The sequence below is a fragment of the Maylandia zebra genome, linkage group LG6 (assembly GCF_041146795.1).
Source record: "Maylandia zebra isolate NMK-2024a linkage group LG6, Mzebra_GT3a, whole genome shotgun sequence".
Classification (NCBI taxonomy): Eukaryota; Metazoa; Chordata; class Actinopteri; order Cichliformes; family Cichlidae; genus Maylandia; species Maylandia zebra.
The window spans coordinates 25366187-25385348 of record NC_135172.1 but is presented as its reverse complement, the minus strand read 5'-3'; the positions used below and the strand labels follow the sequence as shown (position 1 = coordinate 25385348).

Below are 19162 nucleotides of genomic sequence, written 5' to 3'. Positions count from 1 at the left end.
AGGAAACACCTGTCCTATACGAGCTCAGTACCACAGAAACTGAGTGACACATTAACACATCACATCACCATGCACACTTCTCTGCAGAATAAGACAGTAACACTGTGTCAATAACATTTCTCACTGACGTTTGATTCCTTAATCCATCTTTCCAATCATCCAGAAGTATTCTTTTACTCCAGGATGCAAGGATCCGTTTTTAACCAGTATTGGACTTAACCGGATGTAACCGGTGCGCTGATGTAAATTAAATAAATACTTTGAAACGTGAGCTTCTGTTTTTGCTATTATATAAATAATGTTTATCTTGTGTGTGCACAAATTAGCATAAAGTTCAAATGAAATGATTTGTGTTGATTTCCAAAGTTAAGTTTATATGTATTTCAGAATAAACAGATGAGTGCTTCTGCATTCTGTAGCTAGAGAGAGTTCTGAAACCTGTCCTAATTTTCTGCATTACTGAACAAGCGCTGAAGTTTTAGACTTTTGTGAATAAAGCTGATTGGCATTTCTTGTTCTCTTTAAGATCTGCCCTGCTTCACGTTTACATAACCTACAGCTCTGCCAACTTTAGCATCTTTACGCTGTGCGATAAATGAAAGTTAGCTTCACGTTTCATTTCCTTAGACAATAATCACTTTTTAAGCATCTTTTTACTGATGCGGAGGCTTTTGTTTTCTGTTTCATAGATGCAGACTGTAAGATTTTACAGTTTTTCTGTTTTGTTTTTACATTTTCTTCCAATGAATATGCTCGTTTAATACCTTTCTTTCCCTTTTTTCTTACTGTATTGTTGTATTTCTGAATACATGATCATAATTTCACTTTTTGGACTATGTTTTAAATAAACTCGGTTCGTATTTTGTATTTATATATTGTATAAGTACACAAAACAAGAAGATCTGAGAACAGAATCAGTTAGTCAGATTCAAGCAAACATGGAAGCAGTACTTTAGTATAAGTGTTAAAGATGCCAGGACTGCTGGGTGGTATGACAGAGATCTATTAGGTGTAGATTCCTCAACAGCTGAAGATGAAATCTGCTCTCAGTGGCTGATCTGTTGCCATGTTATTAAATTCCTGTTTACAGATTTAGACCCGGATCTGTGTAAAATTCATTGTCATGTGAAATGTTTGACTCGTTTCACATCCTCAGTGTTCCTGTTAAATGACATGAACATGGGCAAGAAAGTGTCACTGAGATGCACTGAATGTGTGTGACTGACATTTGTCATTAGCTGTGTAACACAGTAGGGTTCAGCGTGTGTGTGTGTGTGTGTGTGTGTGTGTGTGTGTGTGTGTGTGTGTGTGTGTGCATGAGTGTGTGTGTCATACAGCTGGTTGTGGTCATGTACAGAAGTGGATGGGGCTGCAGGCATCGCATTTCACCCAGTGCATGTGTGCTATGTGATACTGCACCTGTACCTGTGTTTGAGTGTTTGTGTGGTTGTGTGTGCATGCATGTGTGATTGTGTGTGCGTGTATGTGTGTGTGATAGCTCCAGGTCCTGTTCCAGTAGCGATTACACACAGAGAGAGACAGTGACAGAGACGAACTGCGACTAACAACTAGCGAAGCATTGAGAGCTTCTGACAGGATGTAAGATTTCGAGAATTTTCTGTGGTCTCGGCTGGCTCGGCTTCAGCGAGGGAGAATGGAGATCAGAATCGAGTGACGCTGGATTAGGACACAAGCTGTCCCAGCGACTGCTTTGCTGAATAATTGATCCTTGGGCCTGTGACCGGTTAAGAATGAGGAAGGCATTGCTGATGGTTTGGATCGGCCTTTTGGTGCGAGGTCAGTTCTCATTTTGATGCCGCAGCTGTCACTAACTGTTGCACCGCTGAGGCGGGAGTTTGCTTTAATAAGCCAAGTTAGATTTGTTACTCTTCATCATCTGTAGTTTCCTTCTCTCTGTTTAGTGCAGCCTTCCATTCTCTTTCTGTGTGTTGCTCCTCAGTGTCCCATTGTGCTCAGGGTCATTATGCCCATAAACTTCTAAACGACCTGATGGAGAACTACTCCAATGCTCTGAGACCTGTAGAGGACACAGACAAAGCCCTCAATGTCTCCCTGCAGATCACTCTGTCACAGATCAAAGATATGGTGAGTAGAGAGGAACGTTTGTGGTCGCCCCCTTTTGTTACTTAAACTTTTCAATACGAGTCTGGGACGCGTATGTCCAAATCCAAGCCATCATTTCTTTAAAAGCCTGCAGGGGAATATATAATGTGGAAAAAAATTAAGGTATTTTGTAGTTTTTTTTAAATTTAATTACATTTATCAATAGCTAGGTGTATTTGTTCCCTTTTCAAACTGTGAGATGACTGCTATATTAGAAGAAACATTGTGTGGATTTGACCACTGCTTGGCCACACCGGTTCAACATTTTAACAGTGACATGCACAGTTTTTGCAATAAAATCCAGAGTGGCATTATGCCGAGGTTGCACTTTAACCCTTTAAAGCATGGACAATGAAACCATTGCAGACAATTCCAATAAAAAATTAAATATATGAGTTTTAATTTGTGTCATATTTTCTACATCTGGCTTTTCCCCCTCAAATGTATTGCTTAAAGATGTATTATGCAATTTATTTTGGATTTTCAGAGGAGTAAAAAATCCCACTGATGATGCAAAAGTCCTAAAAACCCAGAAAAAAATCCATATATTTAATATGCTTCAGTAGGTGTTAAGGGTTAAGATGGTGTGTAATAAAAAACAAATAATGCGGTATTATGTGGTAACATTTTACATCGATCTGATGACAATCTGAGCTGTAAAGATAAGAAATTTAAGAAGCAGCTGACAGTCACATTTTCCTGTAACATGTTTCAGATGATTTATTGTACAGTGGTAATAACTCACATACACTCAGCCTCCACTTTACTAGGCATGCCTGCGCAGACTAATGCAATTAAAAACACTCACCCGCTCCATCTTTTTGACACTCAGTCGTGTATGTTTTAGTGCTGAGGTTGCTCTGCGGTTGTCATAATGAAGATAAGCAATGTTGCAACTGAATAAAGATATAATCATATTTATGCTAATTTGAAGAAATTGCGATTTCTAAATGCCAAGCACCCACCAAACCCCATGGTTCCCACACTTAGTCCCCTTTATACCAGCCTGCTGTGTTAGACCCTCACTGGCTGTTATGAAACTCCACGCCTCCAGTTTGAAACTCAAGCATTCAGTAACAAATTTACATTTCTAAAAGCACTAGCTGGGAAACCCAGATCATTTAACCTTTGTAGGCCTCTTCTCAGATCTGACAAAGAGGCTGTTTTCACAGAGCTTCTTTACTCCCAGTGGTCACATCTTCAGAGCTACAGATAAAGATGGGTTTCAGCATACAGCCTTTCAGTGTACTGTGAGGATCACACTCAGGATAATGTAATATAAAGTAGGAGTCTTCAAGTGTACTCCGTTTGTGGGAGCCATAAATCGAGGCACTGTCACTGTGTCTATGTTCGTGTGTGTTTAGGATGAGAGGAATCAGGTGTTAACCACATACCTGTGGATCAGGCAGGTCTGGCATGATGCCTACCTGAAGTGGGACAAGGAGGAATATGATGACCTTGAAATGATCAACATCCCCAGTGACCTGGTTTGGAAGCCCGACATTGTCCTCTATAACAAGTCAGTAACAAACAAAGACAGAAGAACAGAAAGAAGATGAGGAATCATATTTTTATAGTTAATCAAATGGAAAAGGTGCATCTGATCGAGCTCACGCATTCCTTCTGTTTTTGTCCACGTAGAGCAGATGAGGAGTCGTCAGGCCCATCCAACACTAACGTGAAGCTGCGTTACAACGGAGAGATCATCTGGGACTCTCCGGCCATCACAAAGAGCTCTTGTGTGGTGGACGTCTCCTACTTCCCCTTTGACTGGCAGCAGTGCAATCTCACATTTGGCTCCTGGACCTACAATGGAAACCAGGTGTGTCTGCACACAGGGAGCATGTAGAGCAAGAAGGAGACAGATATATGGCTGACAAACACCTAGCGTCTTAAATATTTATCAGTATGTTCTCACTGCTGAACTCAGTGATAGAAAGTATGGAAACACTCATGGACACTACTGAGTGAACAGATGAACACAAGCAAAATGTGCTAAAGTAGATGTTTAAGGAGCTTATTTCTCCATACAGTTGTGGTAGAAGTTTAAATACACTCATTGTGGTAATTTTGAGCTTTTCTTTGAACTGTTGTTTTCCAGGGTGGAATGATTTTCTAATTTGCAACACTGGGTTTAAGTTATTGTGGTGGGTGTTGTTTTTGTGTGATTTAAATGTTCATTTTCTTGGTTTTAACATGATTTCATCATCGTAGTTCTACTTGTTTGTACATGTTTCACTAACATCTTTTCATCGTGCTTTTGTATGGACTCCACACAGGTGGACATCAGTTTGGGCATGGACAGCGGGGACCTGTCTGACTTTGTGGAGAATGTGGAGTGGGAGTGTCACGGCATGCCAGCGGTTAGAAACGTCATGATGTATGGCTGCTGTTCCGATCCTTACACTGAAATCACCTACACCCTGCTCCTGAAGAGGCGCTCCTCCTTCTACATCTTCAACTTGCTCCTCCCCTGCTTCCTCATCTCCTTCCTGGCTCCGCTGGGCTTCTACCTTCCAGCCGACTCGGGGGAGAAAGTTTCCTTGGGGGTGACGGTTCTGCTGGCGCTCACTGTGTTCCAGTTGTTGGTGGCTGAGAGCATGCCTCCTGCAGAAAGCATGCCCTACATAGGTCTGATTTATTTATGGAAGTATGGAAACTGTAGAAAGTCATAATAAAAACAGGCATAATAAAAATGCATAAAAATTCATTCAAAAATATAAAGCACAAGGTCAAAACTTTGACAGATTTTACACATAAATCGGGGCCCCACTGGTTACTTAGTCTTGTGGTTATATATTAAAATTTTGCATGGTATCTCAAGATAAATAAACCAGTATTACCTACTTTTAAGCTACCCATACACTTGACCCTATGTATTTATTATTTTTACAGACTTTTTAATAGACTCTATTTATAAATCTGTAATTTCTTCTATCTTCCTTTTTAGGGAAGTACTACATTGCCACCATGACTATGATCACAGCCTCCACTTCTCTCACCATCTTCATCATGAACATTCATTTCTGCGGTGCTGAAGCCAAACCAGTCCCTTACTGGGCTAAGGTGCTCATCATTGACTACATGTCAAAAATCTTCTTTGTCTATGAAGTCGGGGAGAACTGCACCACGCCAGAAAGCGAGAGGACCCCGCTCTACCCAGAGGAACCAATGGGTGATAAGAGCTGCTACCATGACGACCGCTTCCATGATGGCTTCTACTATACTGACAGTGATCCAAACAAATACAGCAATGGGAATGGTGTACATCATCACAAAAACCATCACAAAAGACAAGCAAATGGCAACACCAACAGCAGGCATCACCATTACAACAACCATAACAACCACGCTTCCAGGCTGGAGAGGGGTGACGCAAAGCATGAGCCCACTCAGCGTTACCACCACATCAGGAGGGATGAACTAGATTACCAGGCTCCTCGGCATCCACTGCACCTCCAACACCTGAATGGGGGGTTTAAGGAGCAGATCCTCTATTCCTCAGAGAAGATTCAAGTCCCTGCCTGTCCCTGCTGCTGCCCCTCTATCCAACATAAACAGGTGACACTTCATGCTGTTTCATCCTTTACTACTTTTAAACGCAACTAATATTAATTTAGAAGCGATATGTAGGACTTTTATATGTTTAATATTTTTTATTGCCAGTGTGTGAGTGGTAAAATGACATCTTCTCCATGTCTTTGGGTTGCCCCTTACAGCCTGTGAACTTGGTGAATGGGGAAGGAGTTATTTTCATTTTAATGATCCCTCCCTCAGTGTCTCTCTTCTGCCCCTTTGCCATTACGGAACAATAGCTGGCAAGGAACAAGGAACTGTACAAACCACAAAACAGTTTGTTTCATCACAGCATAAACTCTAAAAGAAACTCCAGATAAGGACAGAAACCAATGAGTAATCAATTAATGAGGATTTTTCTTTAAAAATGTTAGCGAGGACACAAACTAAGATTAGTGAGCTAGCTGCTATGTTGGCAAGTCAGAAATCCATTTGTGTTGGCCAGGGGTTAAACTGTGCTTTGTCAGATAGGGGAAACCCTAATATCTGGTTTAGTTGTGCAACCTCGGAAAACCACCTAGAAATAGACACACAAAACTTTAGAAGCTTATTTCTGCCACTGGAAGGAAAATGCCAGGAAGATTTAGATCAAAGTCAAAATTTTTTAGATATTATCCAGAAGTTTGGGGTTAAATACCTGGAAATTTCAAGCTACTTCTGAATGATCTATAAAAGCTTGTATTGTGAGGTCCAGTAGATTGGTTTTCTTTGCATATAGACCATTAACACTCTGTTCCTGCTGATCTGAAGCTTACTGATCTTTTGGGATTTAACTGAACTGAACAATATGTAAGCTGATCAGCTTAAATATAAATTGATGTCTTGATGTAACCGTACACTGACAATGAACGCCACAGACTACCCTGCACCAGTCCAACATATTGCATCACTGTAAACTTCACCACAGTACTGCAAACTAACCAGTTTATCCAGTATTAATCTGTACTAAACTTCCCAGTATTTTCATGGATGAAGCATTGAGCCAATATCTCATTTTTAAAAAATCATGCGTGATTTAGAAACACAGTGCTGAGAAAGAAAAAAATATGTTGAGGGTGTAAGTGGGAGTTGGATATTATTTTCTTTATATTAAGCAAGCATCTTATGGTATCAGGAGGAAGCAGCACCTGACTACAGCATTAGGGAACCGGTTTCTAGTCCAAATTCTTAAAATTGTTAGCATGTCTACCTATCGATCCCGTTGTTGGTTCTTGCACTCGTACTACAATCAACTGATTTCAGTTTGCATTTCAGAGGAGGAAAATAGCGACAGTCTAGAGCGTAGATATGGACATTTATTTTATTATTATTGCACAAAAGGACAAAATAAATGGTAAAGTGGAAAACTGCATCCAGGACAGAAACAAACACATCATGCTGCTAACACAACTTTGGGTTTTTGAAAGCATCTGCCAAGAGGGCATGCTAACGTTAAGCTAGTCAAGAATCCAGAGTGAAATCTGAGTGAATGCTGACTGCAGGAAGATTATAAGGAGGAGACACTGGACTCACCTGACAGCACTGATAGTAGTAAAACTTCCAGGGAAAAATCTTTTTAAAAACCTTATTTGGGGGAAAGCCAGCAATTTGTAAAAGTGTTTTTGTTAGACTTCCCTGGTGATGTACAGTGGGGCAAAAAAGTATTTAGTCAGCCACCGATTGTGCAAGTTCCCCCACCTAAAATGATGACAGAGGTCAGTAATTTGCACCAGAGGTACACTTCAACTGTGAGAGACAGAATGTGAAAAAAAATCCATGAATCCACATGGTAGGATTTGTAAAGAATTTATTCGTAAATCAGGGTGGAAAATAAGTATTTGGTCAATAACAAAAATACAACTCAATACTTTGTAACATAACCTTTATTGGCAATAACAGAGGTCAAACGTTTACTATAGGTCTTTACCAGGTTTGCACACACAGTAGCTTGTATTTTGGCCCATTCCTCCATGCAGATCTTCTCGAGAGCAGTGATGTTTTGGGGCTGTCGCCGAGCAACACGGACTTTCAACTCCCGCCACAGATTTTCTATGGGGTTGAGGTCTGGAGACTGGCTAGGCCACTCCAGGACTTTCAAATGCTTCTTACGGAGCCACTCCTTTGTTGCCCGGGCGGTGTGTTTTGGATCATTGTCATGTTGGAAGACCCAGCCTCGTTTCATCTTCCATCAGTGAACCTCCTTCACTGATGGAAGGAGGTTTTGGCTCAAAATCTCACGATACATGGCCCCATTCATTCTGTCCTTAACACGGATCAGTCGTCCTGTCCACTTGGCAGAAAAACAGCCCCATAGCATGATGTTTCCACCCCCATGCTTCACAGTAGGTATGGTGTTCTTGGGATGCAACTCAGTATTCTTCTTCCTCCAAACACGATGAGTTGAGTTTATACCAAAAAGTTCTACTTTGGTTTCATCTGACCACATGACATTCTCCCAATCCTCTGCTGTATCATCCATGTGCTCTCTGGCAAACTTCAGACGGGCCTGGACATGCACTGGCTTCAGCAGCGGAACACGTCTGGCACTGCGGGATTTGATTCCCTGCCGTTGTAGTGTGTTACTGATGGTGACCTTTGTTACTTTGGTCCCAGCTCTCTGCAGGTCATTCACCAGGTCCCCCCGTGTGGTTCTGGGATCTTTGCTCACCGTTCTCATGATCATTTTGACCCCACGGGATGAGATCTTGCGTGGAGCTCCAGATCGAGGGAGATTATCAGTGGTCTTGTATGTCTTCCATTTTCTGATGATTGCTCCCACAGTTGATTTTTTCACACCAAGCTGCTTGCCTATTGTAGATTCACTCTTCCCAGTCTGGTGCAGGTCTACAATACTTTTCCTGGTGTCCTTCGAAAGCTCTTTGGTCTTGGCCATGGCGGAGTTTGGAGTCTGACTGTTTGAGGCTGTGGACAGGTGTCTTTTATACAGATGATGAGTTCAAACAGGTGCCATTCATACAGGTAACGAGTGGGGGACAGAAAAGCTTCTTACAGAAGACGTTACAGGTCTGTGAGAGCCAGAGATTTTCCTTGTTTGAGGTGACCAAATACTTATTTTCCACCCTGATTTACAAATAAATTCTTTACAAATCCTACCATGTGAATTCATGGATTTTTTTTTCACATTCTGTCTCTCACAGTTGAAGTGTACCTCTGGTGCAAATTACTGACCTCTGTCATCATTTTAAGTGGGGGAACTTGCACAATCGGTGGCTGACTAAATACTTTTTTGCCCCACTGTATTCTCATGCCCTGGTGTCCTTTGAAATTAAATTAAATTTAGACGATGTTTCAAACTAAGTGTGTTAAAGCATAAAGGAACTACAGCAAATGCAACACTGCAACATAACAGCGCTGAACGGTCTGGTATGAACCTCTTGCTGTCATGTAAATTCTAGAAACTTATAGACTGCAGTTTGTCTAATGGCCACAAGTGTCATTAGCAGCAATGGCTTTCTGGATGTTATATAAATAACCTTTAAGTGTCCATCTGTCCTTTCTTCAGGTGGTTAAGAACATCGAGTACATTGCAAACTGTTTCCGTGAGCAGAGAGCCACGTGCATCAAGGTAGCAGAGTGGAAGAAAGTTGCCAAGGTGATGGATCGGTTTTTTATGTGGATCTTTTTCGTCATGGTCTTCCTCATGAGCATTCTCATCATTGCCAAGGCGTCTTGATAGCTTCTTCTACTTTTCATCGACACTAAACCTCCAGTCTTGTTACACCTCTGTTCGACTTTAATGCAACGTGAGACAAATGAAGACTATTTTGTCCGCAAGAAAACCGTGTTTCATGTCAGTATTGTGTGTGTGTGTGTGTGTGTGTGTGTGTGTGTGTGTGTGTGTGTGTGCGTGTATGTAAGTGTTTGTCTGGGGTTTTTGTTTTGTTTCGACGTAAAGAAGACGAGGTCACTGCACACAAATCATCCATTTAACCACACGTGTGCACGGAAAGCCTCTCGGTTAGTTTATGTAAGATCTGTTTGCATGTGTCACAGAGCAGTGGAGCAGTAAGACAATCCAGGCCTTGCCTTGAACATGCATGGACTCTATTATTGATGAGCTAACAGCCAAACATCCAGCTATAGGCATTACATTTCTTGCCTTACGTTTTAAGCAACCAGAGGATGCTATTTTCCAGAGTTGGCTATGATGTGGGAGGGAGCACCAAGAGGAAAACCTGAAATACTTTTGAAACAGTGTAAATGTCGATGACACAGCCTATGAATCACATCTATCCTTATAGACACTATCACTGGTAGATCGTGTGAGTTAATGCTGTTAAAGCCACATGAAACTGACATTGGTTTACAAGTTCTCCATACTTGAAGAGAAAAGGTGAACATTTACCTCACAAAGACTTTTAACACACTATCTGACCTTAGTGATACTTTTTCACAATAAAGGGTGATGCACTCTACCTTATTGCTAATTTACACTTTGCTCAATGGCACAATTAAAAATAAACCTTTGATATTGTGTTATTAAAAATGATTGTTGCTCAGTTTGTGGTGGTTTAAATCTTATTTGGTGTGTTTGTGAATTCTGTCCCCTTCTTATTGTCCTGTTTTTGTTTTTGTTTTTTTTATATAAAATGCAGCTTATAAACTTAACATTGTATCTTATCCATATCACAGACACTCATTTTCCCTCACCTGTTTTTTTTTGATGATTAGCAGTTTGTTTGGACTGTAGAGGGCAGGCAACTGAATGAACCTGGTTTATTTTATTTAAATGTTTCAATTCAGAAAAGAGCCTCTGGAGGGCAGATTAGGTCAAATTAGAGACGATTCAGTTACTGACTGAATGAATTAATGAATGAACTTGCATAACCAAATGTCCCATAGATACTTTAACAGTACAAGAGGTAAAAACAGAGGATAGAATCATAAATTAATGTATTAGCACTTTTTCTATAAGTCAGTACTCATTAAAATCAGGTAGACAAGCATATAAAACACACACACACACACACACACACACACACACACACACACACACACACACACACACACACACACACAGAGCATGATCCAACACGACTGGTTTGGCAGTGGGTGAAGGTCTGGGAGGGAAATCCTTGAAATCTTATACAGATTTTCACATTTTTGGCCAACAGTCAGAGGTTGGGCTCGTTCAGTGGGCCTCTGGTTCCTTCTGGAGGACAATGATCATCCTCATGTGGCCAGAGCGTGTAGACAGTTCCTGGATGGCAAAAGCATTAATGCAACTGACTGGCTCTCATGTTCCTAAATAAAAAACACAAAACAACAACAACAAAAAAGTACATTGTTCTTTAAATCTTTTTCGAATTGGAAGGAAATATTAGTAATAGAAAGTAATAAAGTTTATTGCAGGCTTAAATTGAAGTTCATTATTATTTATCTTCCCATTTTCAGACACCAAATAAATTCCTTCATAGCTGACTAAATGATTTTCTTTCTGCAGTATTTTTTAAAAAATTACATCAATAATAAAAAAAACAATCAATTGTTGCTTAATCTTTAAAAAAAAGTCTACTGTCCTCCTTGTCATTGCTGTCACAAAGACATCGCTGTCAGGCTGTTATGAGAAGAACTAATCTTTGCTTCCATCTAGTGGAGTTTGGAAAAAGAAATACTGAGTTAGCCTACAGTTAGCAGCGTGCTATGAAAGCAACACGAAGGACAACATTTAGCTGATAATTTCCTCTCGCCAAGAGATGCAACACAAAGTTATTGCAAAGACTTTTAGACATTCTTGTGCAGATGTGTCTGCTTCAGTCTGTTTCTTTGGATTGTTTGACCTCAACAAGGACAGAATAACAACTCATTTTTGACCCCTGGTACCTAAATGACAAATACATATATAAATATCACATTACTATCCTGTTGACAACACTCCTCCCAACCTCTTCACAAACTGCTTGTATCTGCATTATCAGGCTGCTTCTTTCTGGACTGTGTTTTCTCAGAGCAGAGGCCTGCTGAGCCGAGTGCTTCAGATATACAAACTTTCTTCAATCATGAGAAAAAAAGCAGTAATGACGGTTAGAGTCCAGAGGGACCATATGGTCTGACATACCTACCGAGATATCTACAGAACTACAGTGTTTTGGGAGAATAATGAGGATAAACAATAATTCATGTCATTCATCAGTTTTGCACTTTGCTTTTTCCTTCCTTGTTCACAAAAAGTGAAGAAGAAAGTGGAAGAAGAAAGGTGTATTAGCCTCCTCTACTTCCTAGATAGGAGGAAAAAGAGGAAGTGAGACAGAACTAATAGACATTTCTTGGTGGTGCACATCCATGAACGGGGTGTGATAGGTGGGAGCAGGAATCTGGCTGAGCTGCTGGCCACAAGAGATGGAAAGTACTATGTTGTAGCAAAGAACAGGTGCTGGAAGTCATTTTGCTTGGTGGATATTATGAAGCAAGGTAATTAAAAAAAAAAGCACAAAATCAAAGGAAATTGCTAGAAAATGGATGAAGATGTAGCTCATCACCTACAGATGGAGAAGTGGTTATTGAATGAGAACTAGGAGCAGCAGAATGTAACAAATTAGCACTATGAGAGAAATTTAAAGATGGTTCAGCAAAAATCAGAGGAAGGAGAAACTGGTAAGAGAAATGGGGAGGATTTTAGGGGAGAGCCTGAGGAAAATGACAGAAAGGAGAAGATACAAGAGAAGCAGTTGACTGAAGTTCTGAGTAAGACTTGACTGATAAGACCTCACAAAGTTACCAACATGTTTGAGGAGCAGGTGGAGTAGAAAGAGAAAGGGATAAAATCAATGGAGGAGAGGATCTAAAAAGATTACAGTAAAAAAATAAAAATACTGAAGGGGAAGTTCAGGAAATACAAAAGGGAAGATGTGACGAGAGTTTCTTTGAAGACACTTAAATTAATTCGTCCAGAGTTCAGAGGAGAAGAGGGGGAAAAGCAAATGGATGATGGACTCACAGATCAGAGGAAGAAAATTCACAAAGAAATGGACATGCAGATGGAAAAGCAGAGGATGGAAAAGCTGAGAACTGAGGCCCTTCGAGGATGAAGTAAAACCCATCAAAATAAAGTTTGAGCAACAAAAGGTTAGTGAAGAAAGCCCCAAGAGACACTGGAGGACAACCTGTGAAGAGAACGAGAAAAGTGCGACAAGGAAATCCCAAAGATGGAAAAGCAGTTTGACAGTAAGTGTTAGGATCTCTGCAGAGAGACAGCACAGGGACAAGAGATGAGACTGAATGCAGCTTTGTGAATGCTGGAACTTACCACTGTGTACAATAACAGCACTAACACTTTGTGTTAAATGTTTACCATTCATGTGTTTGCTGGCACAATAATTACTATTATTAATTACTATAATATGCTCTGGCCTTTAAACTGTCTTCTTTGATTTGACCATTACCTGCAACAGGGAGTTAATGCCCATGTGTAAACACTTTCATTTCAACGAAGAGACCTAATTCCTTTGTATGTCTTACCCTGCCAAAAGCACAAAAAAAGTACAAAATCTCAACGGTGACAGACATAATCTGATGATCACCTCCACGCCCTCTGCTTTGTGCTGCTATCTCTATCTCTTTCATTTAAACCTTTTTTCGAATAAAATCCCATTGCCATTAATAAAGATCAAATATTGCTTGAGTGCTATTTCAGCATCATTACCGATGTTGTGACTTCAACTGTGCCATCTGCTTCTGTTCCCAGCCAAAAACTCTGCTTTTATCCACTGCCCTGTGCGTCTGTGTGTGTCTGTATTTGAGTGCACTTGTATTACTGATGTTGTGGGAACAGACCATTATTCTGTTTATACAGTCTTGACCTAACTCTGTTTTGGAGACAAAATATGAATTCCAGTAATGTAAATTACTTTATTTCAGCTGAGCACTTGTTCTCCGACTTCGTTTCAGTGTTCACCTGAAAGTAAAGTGAGTAAAGTAGTAGTCTGAGTTTGGGTTAGATTAAGTCTCCAGAAAAGAAGTTTATGTCAAAGTCCTCTGAAGAAATGTGTATGCATGTCATGTATATATATATATATATATATATATATAATATATAACAGCTAAGATACTGCGCAGGACCCTCAAGCTCCCAGGCCTCAGGTAGAGGACCCGAGCTTGAAGGATTGACCGTGTTTTTTTTTTTATACTTCAAGTTTGGGTTCTCTACCAGAGGCCTGGCAGATAAAACAGTACAACACAGTGCATGAATACATGGTAAAACAAAACATAAGGGAATACAGTCTGAATCTCTGAGAGTTAATATTAAAAAAACACCATATCGCCATCATCGTAAGTAACAGCCAGCAGTCTGTTAACTTATTATAAGACTGAAAATGTGACAAACTGGATTTTGTAGGTGTTTTTGTTACCTTTGGATACAGGCCAGCTGTCTCCTGGTCAGTCAAAGCATCTTTTTGAGCAGAAAATCAAACTATTGTTGTGAAATTGAATAATTTGATACTGTAACAATTCTCCTGTGTCCTTGACCAAAGCATGGATTTACAGAAATTATGTGAAAAATAATGATTAGCTGATAAACCAATATAATGAGATTAAGGACGTGATTGTTTGGATACTGGGTGATTGAGGGAAAATAAACACTACAAATGATGTGACTGACTTCACTGTTTTGAAAACATGCAAATATTTTTAAGTGAAACTAGATGAAGAGATGTCATGGTCCTGGGTCTTTTGATGCAACGTTGTGTGTTATGGACTCTTTTTTAATTAATGGATTGCAGATATTATGTTTGTTTACATCCTCAGGCTATATTTTTAATACTTGGCTATAGTTTTCTTATATTCCGTTTCAGTTTATTCTGCCTGCTGTGTGTTTCCCGTACCTTGTTAAGTCTCTGGCTCTGTCTTAGCTGTCTCCTGTTTTAGTTAGTTAGTTTTGTTTTGGTAACTTTTGTGTCATTTTTTAGGTTTTAGTTAAGTTTAGTTAAGGGTTTAGTTTAACTTTAGTTCCAGCTGTGCTCCCACCTCTTGTGTATTTATTTTCTGAGGCTCCTCTCTAGTAGTGTGCTCCTGTATTTTGTGTTTTCCCTTAGTTTTTCCTTAGCTTCTGAGTTTTCTGCATTTTTGATTCCAGCACTGTCTTGGCTTTTGTATTTTTGGTTTTTGTGAGAATACTAAAATACAAAGCAATACAACTTTTTGGAGTTAAGGACTGTTTCTGTGTCCTGCATTTGGGTCCACACTCTGCCTGCCACATAGAATATCTTGACAACTATATTTAGATAATAAACCAAAAAGCCATGCATTCCTGTCATACATAAATATTCAAGACACTGTTATAAATAAAGATTAGAGACACTGAATGTGTCTGTGAGGAAAGAAAAAACAAAGAAAACCAAAACGAATATCCTGATTCAAATGCATGAAACAAAAAAATTGTAATAATAAAACGCTATGGGGGGATTTTAGTTTCAGCATTTCTGGCTGTAATCTCTATGAACTGAAAAACTGGCCTAAATTAATGGGAACATCTGTAAAGGAAAGTCTTTTGTGTGTTTGTGTTGAATCATCCTGCTTTCATTTAGTTACAGCAACGTCTCCACTGATGGTAAGAGTCCTGAGATTAGGAAAATAAGAGAGAGAGAGAGCGAGAGTGAGAGACCGGGAAGGGATTAATCTCAAACAGTAATGCAGAATGAAACTGTTCACAGAGAAAATTAAAAATGGCTCGACATGATTTCTGCTTTTCTCAGGTGGCAAACTTCTCTCAGCTCTGCGCGTCTGGGAGCTGTGCTGTCAGCAGTGAGCATAGCTGGTGGTGCATCAGGTCCCCAGTCAGTCTGCTGTGCGCTCAGAGCAGAAGCTGAGATCAGCCCGAGTGGAGCAGGACACTCAGTCGCCACTGTGGGTTACCATTAAGACTCTTGTTTTGTTAGTGGCGAGGATTCTCGCACTTTAACTTCGACATGTGGCCGAGCGCAGGACGAGGCGATGAATAATACAACCGGCTTGGCGCTGGTAGGAGCTAGGAGCCGGGAAGGGTTACCGGCGCACCGCGTCTTGACGGGCTGTGTTCTGGCGCTGCTCATCATTTGGACACTTTTAGGTAACTTCACGGTGTGCGCGGCCGTTTATCGCTATCGGCACCTGCGCGCAAAAGTAACCAACGTCTTCATCGTGTCGTTGGCTCTGTCGGACCTCCTGGTGGCCGTGCTGGTGATGCCGTGGAAAGCGGTGGCCGAAGTGGCCGGTTTCTGGCCGTTCGGGGGCTTCTGTAAAACCTGGCTGGCCTGCGACATCATGTGTTCAACGGCCTCCATCCTAAACCTGTGCGTCATTAGTGTGGACCGATACTGGGCCATCTCCAACCCGTTTCGCTATGAGAGGAGTATGAATAGGAGGGTTGCATCCGTCATCATCGGTGTGACCTGGACAGTGTCTGTGGTCATCTCCTTCGTTCCTGTACAGCTAAACTGGCACCGGGCGGAGATCGGTGACCCAACCGGGGAGAATCCGGCGCACTACGGTAGTAGTATTGACAGCTGTGACTCAAGCCTCAGCCGCACATATGCCATCTCCTCCTCCCTCATCAGCTTCTACATCCCGGTCGCGATCATGATTGTGACATACACACGCATCTACCGGATAGCCCAAATGCAGATACGCATGATATCCTCCTTGGAGCGGGCTGCTGAGCACGCGCAGAGTTGCCGCTCGGACGTTCCTGAACTGATTTCACACCTGTGCACAGAAATGAGCACCCGCTCGTCTCAGTCTCACATCAGTCTACATCCGGACTGCCAGCCCTCTAATCAGTCACACTGCGAGCTCAAAGTCTCCATCAGAAAAGAGACAAAAGTGCTCAAAACTCTGAGCATCATAATGGGCGTGTTCGTCTGCTGCTGGCTGCCTTTCTTTATCCTCAACTGCGCTCTGCCTTTCTGTCCCGGACCAGCTGCTCCGGCGGCCCAACGCGGCCCTTACTGCGTTAGCGAAAAAACTTTTGATGTCTTTGTGTGGATCGGCTGGAGCAATTCGTCTCTAAACCCGGTCATATATGCGTTCAACGCGGACTTCAGAGACGCTTTCCTGCGCCTGTTGCGCTGCCGGGGACGCGGATTTTTGGCCGCGGTGAGTGCCGCGGTGGAGACGGTAATGGCGAGTAACCAGGCGGGAAACTCCAAGCGAGAAAGCCCGACGAAGGTGAGGCTGGACGTCTCCTGCGCGACAAACACGAGGGGAAGTGAGGACAGCGGGAACACTACGGTGACTGTGTTTTATCACAGAGGGACGAGGTCAGAACAAGTGACGGACACTGAGGACAGGAGCGACAGAGACAAGCTGACGCACATTCCCATCTGAGCGGGATCATTTCAGGGGTCGAGGGGTAAGGCAAACACAAGGAGAACAGACTAAACCCCGGATGTAGAGGGACAGGAAAAGTGAAGCACTGAATTTTTCCCACCAGGGAGATCTCGAGGACCCACAAAATAACCCACCTTACTGCTACACTACATCTGGATGTCTTCTAAAGTCTTTTTCCCATCCTGGGATTAGGGAGTGTGTTTGGATAACTGTGGGTGGTGCAGCTGTTTCTACCTGTGTGTAGACATAAGCTTTATCTTTGCTGATCAGTGCCCAACAAAATCTTTAGGTTAAAATATTCTGAATCAAAATTTGAAGGGGGGCTGTTGAAAAGTTTATAAAAATAGCAGGCTGAATTAGGTGGAGAAGAAAAAGGGAGAAAATATGACCCTTTTATGAAGAAAATATATATAGTTGTACTTTGGAAGTAAAGGGGACACCCGTAGGTGAATACATGCTTGAATCAGGCAGAGGGAGGTGCATCCTTCTCACCCTCACCTCCAGCTTTCAGATCGGAGTAGATGTTTTACATGGATGGGTGGATTAACAGAAAAATTTACTCAGTAGGACAGAGGTTTTGCAGAGTGGCCATTCAAAAGGCAAATAGCTGGCTTTCCTCTCTCTCTTCCCCCAGTGTGGAGAGAGATTTACCAGAGGTCAGGATTTTTGTGACTCTCTAGAAATGGGATTATGTAAGTAACTCACATTAGCACCCGTCAGCTGTGCATCTTGGTGGATGCACGGTGCACTCTGTTACCCCCGCACACCCCCACCTAACCCAGCCACCCCTCCCTCTTTCCCCTGAAAGAAACAATCATGAATTATTTGTAGTGGTTGTTCCTGTGAAAGATGTCCTGACCAGCAAGAACACAGAAGCTTTTATGGTGACAACTCCTGAAAACACAAGATGTGATTCTTTGCAGTAAGGCTGATGCAGAAATGGCCACCACAAGAGCAGAGGCACGCAGTCTCGTCTGCTCTGGATGAACTTTCTGCATATTTTCATCTGTTCATTTTAATTTCACAGGACCTTGTTGGTGTTAAATATGAACGCGTCTGTTGTGACCTGAAAGAGCCACCAAGCCTTAATGGAACCAACAAGAAATATGTTTTTCAACTGCAGTTTGTTTCTAAAACCACACACACATAAGCCTGTAAACCAGAATTTGCTGTTTTCCCACTTTTATTTGTGTTTTAAGGCCTAAACAAAAAAGTAAAGGTGACTTTCTGTATTACTCATTTCCAGTCTATACTCACTGGCTACTTGATTAGGTATACTTTTGGAACTGCTTGTTAATACAAATATCCAATCAGCCAATCACACTGGAGCAACTGGTCAGGATTACCTGCTGAAGTTCAAACTGAGCATAAGAATGGGCAAGAAAGTCAATTTAAGTGACTTTAAACATGAAATGGTTTAGGATTTACAGAAAACGGGCTGAATGTCCAGTGAGCAGCAGGTCTCTGGGTGAAAATTGATATTGATATCAGCAGTCAGAGGAAAATGGCTAGACTGCTTCGAACTGATAGGAAGGCAGGAGAATATCAAATAACTAATTGTTCCAATTAAGGCATGTGGAAGAAAATCTCTGGCACAATATGTCATATTTTGAAGCCCAAGCAGAAGACCACGTGTGGTACCACTCCTATCAGGTAAGAACAGGAAACTGAGGCTACAAAGTCTGGATCCATCCTTGTTGATGCATCGTATATCAGGATAATCGTTTATGTCACAAAGCTTAATTAATATTAAATTGGTTTCTTGAACATGACGGTGAGTTCACTGTACTGAAATAGCCTCCGCAGATTCCAATCCAACAGCGCATTTGGGATGTGTTGGAACAGGAGGTTGACATCATGCATGTGCAACTAACAAATTTGCTGCAACAGTGTGATGCTATCATGCCAACATGGACAAAAATCTCAGAGGAATGTTTCCAGCACTTGTGAAACCTGGGACTTCTTTAGCCCTACTGCTAATCCAAAAAAAATGGAACTTCCTTTTCTTTTGAATAGAGTTGTGAAAAGCTCTATTAAACCCATGTTAACTTTTTTCCTGACATCAATATATTAGCTGTTTCTCAAACCAAAGAAGCCCTTCCTGAATAGGCTGTACCTCATAGCATAGCACCTAGTTTTTCCAAATAAAACCATCATA

The 19162-nt window shown here is 41.4% G+C and overlaps 2 protein-coding genes across 2 annotated transcripts; both read left to right on the top strand.

Moving 5' to 3' along the window:
* The first annotated feature begins 1563 nt into the window (after window positions 1–1563).
* On the top strand, window positions 1564–10128 carry chrna9a (cholinergic receptor, nicotinic, alpha 9a). Its single transcript, XM_004564316.2, has 7 exons — window positions 1564–1797; window positions 1961–2106; window positions 3489–3643; window positions 3766–3946; window positions 4404–4755; window positions 5075–5685; window positions 9203–10128. Exons 1-7 carry the CDS (start codon window positions 1752–1754, stop codon window positions 9371–9373), a joined length of 1662 nt encoding a protein of 553 aa, XP_004564373.1. The 5' UTR covers window positions 1564–1751; the 3' UTR covers window positions 9374–10128.
* A 5244-nt stretch (window positions 10129–15372) lies between these two features.
* LOC101481307 (D(1) dopamine receptor-like) lies at window positions 15373–19131 on the top strand. Its single transcript, XM_076884935.1, has one exon. The coding sequence runs from the start codon at window positions 15631–15633 to the stop codon at window positions 16999–17001; it is 1371 nt and encodes a 456-aa protein (XP_076741050.1). The 5' UTR covers window positions 15373–15630; the 3' UTR covers window positions 17002–19131.
* The last annotated feature ends 31 nt before the right edge of the window (window positions 19132–19162 follow it).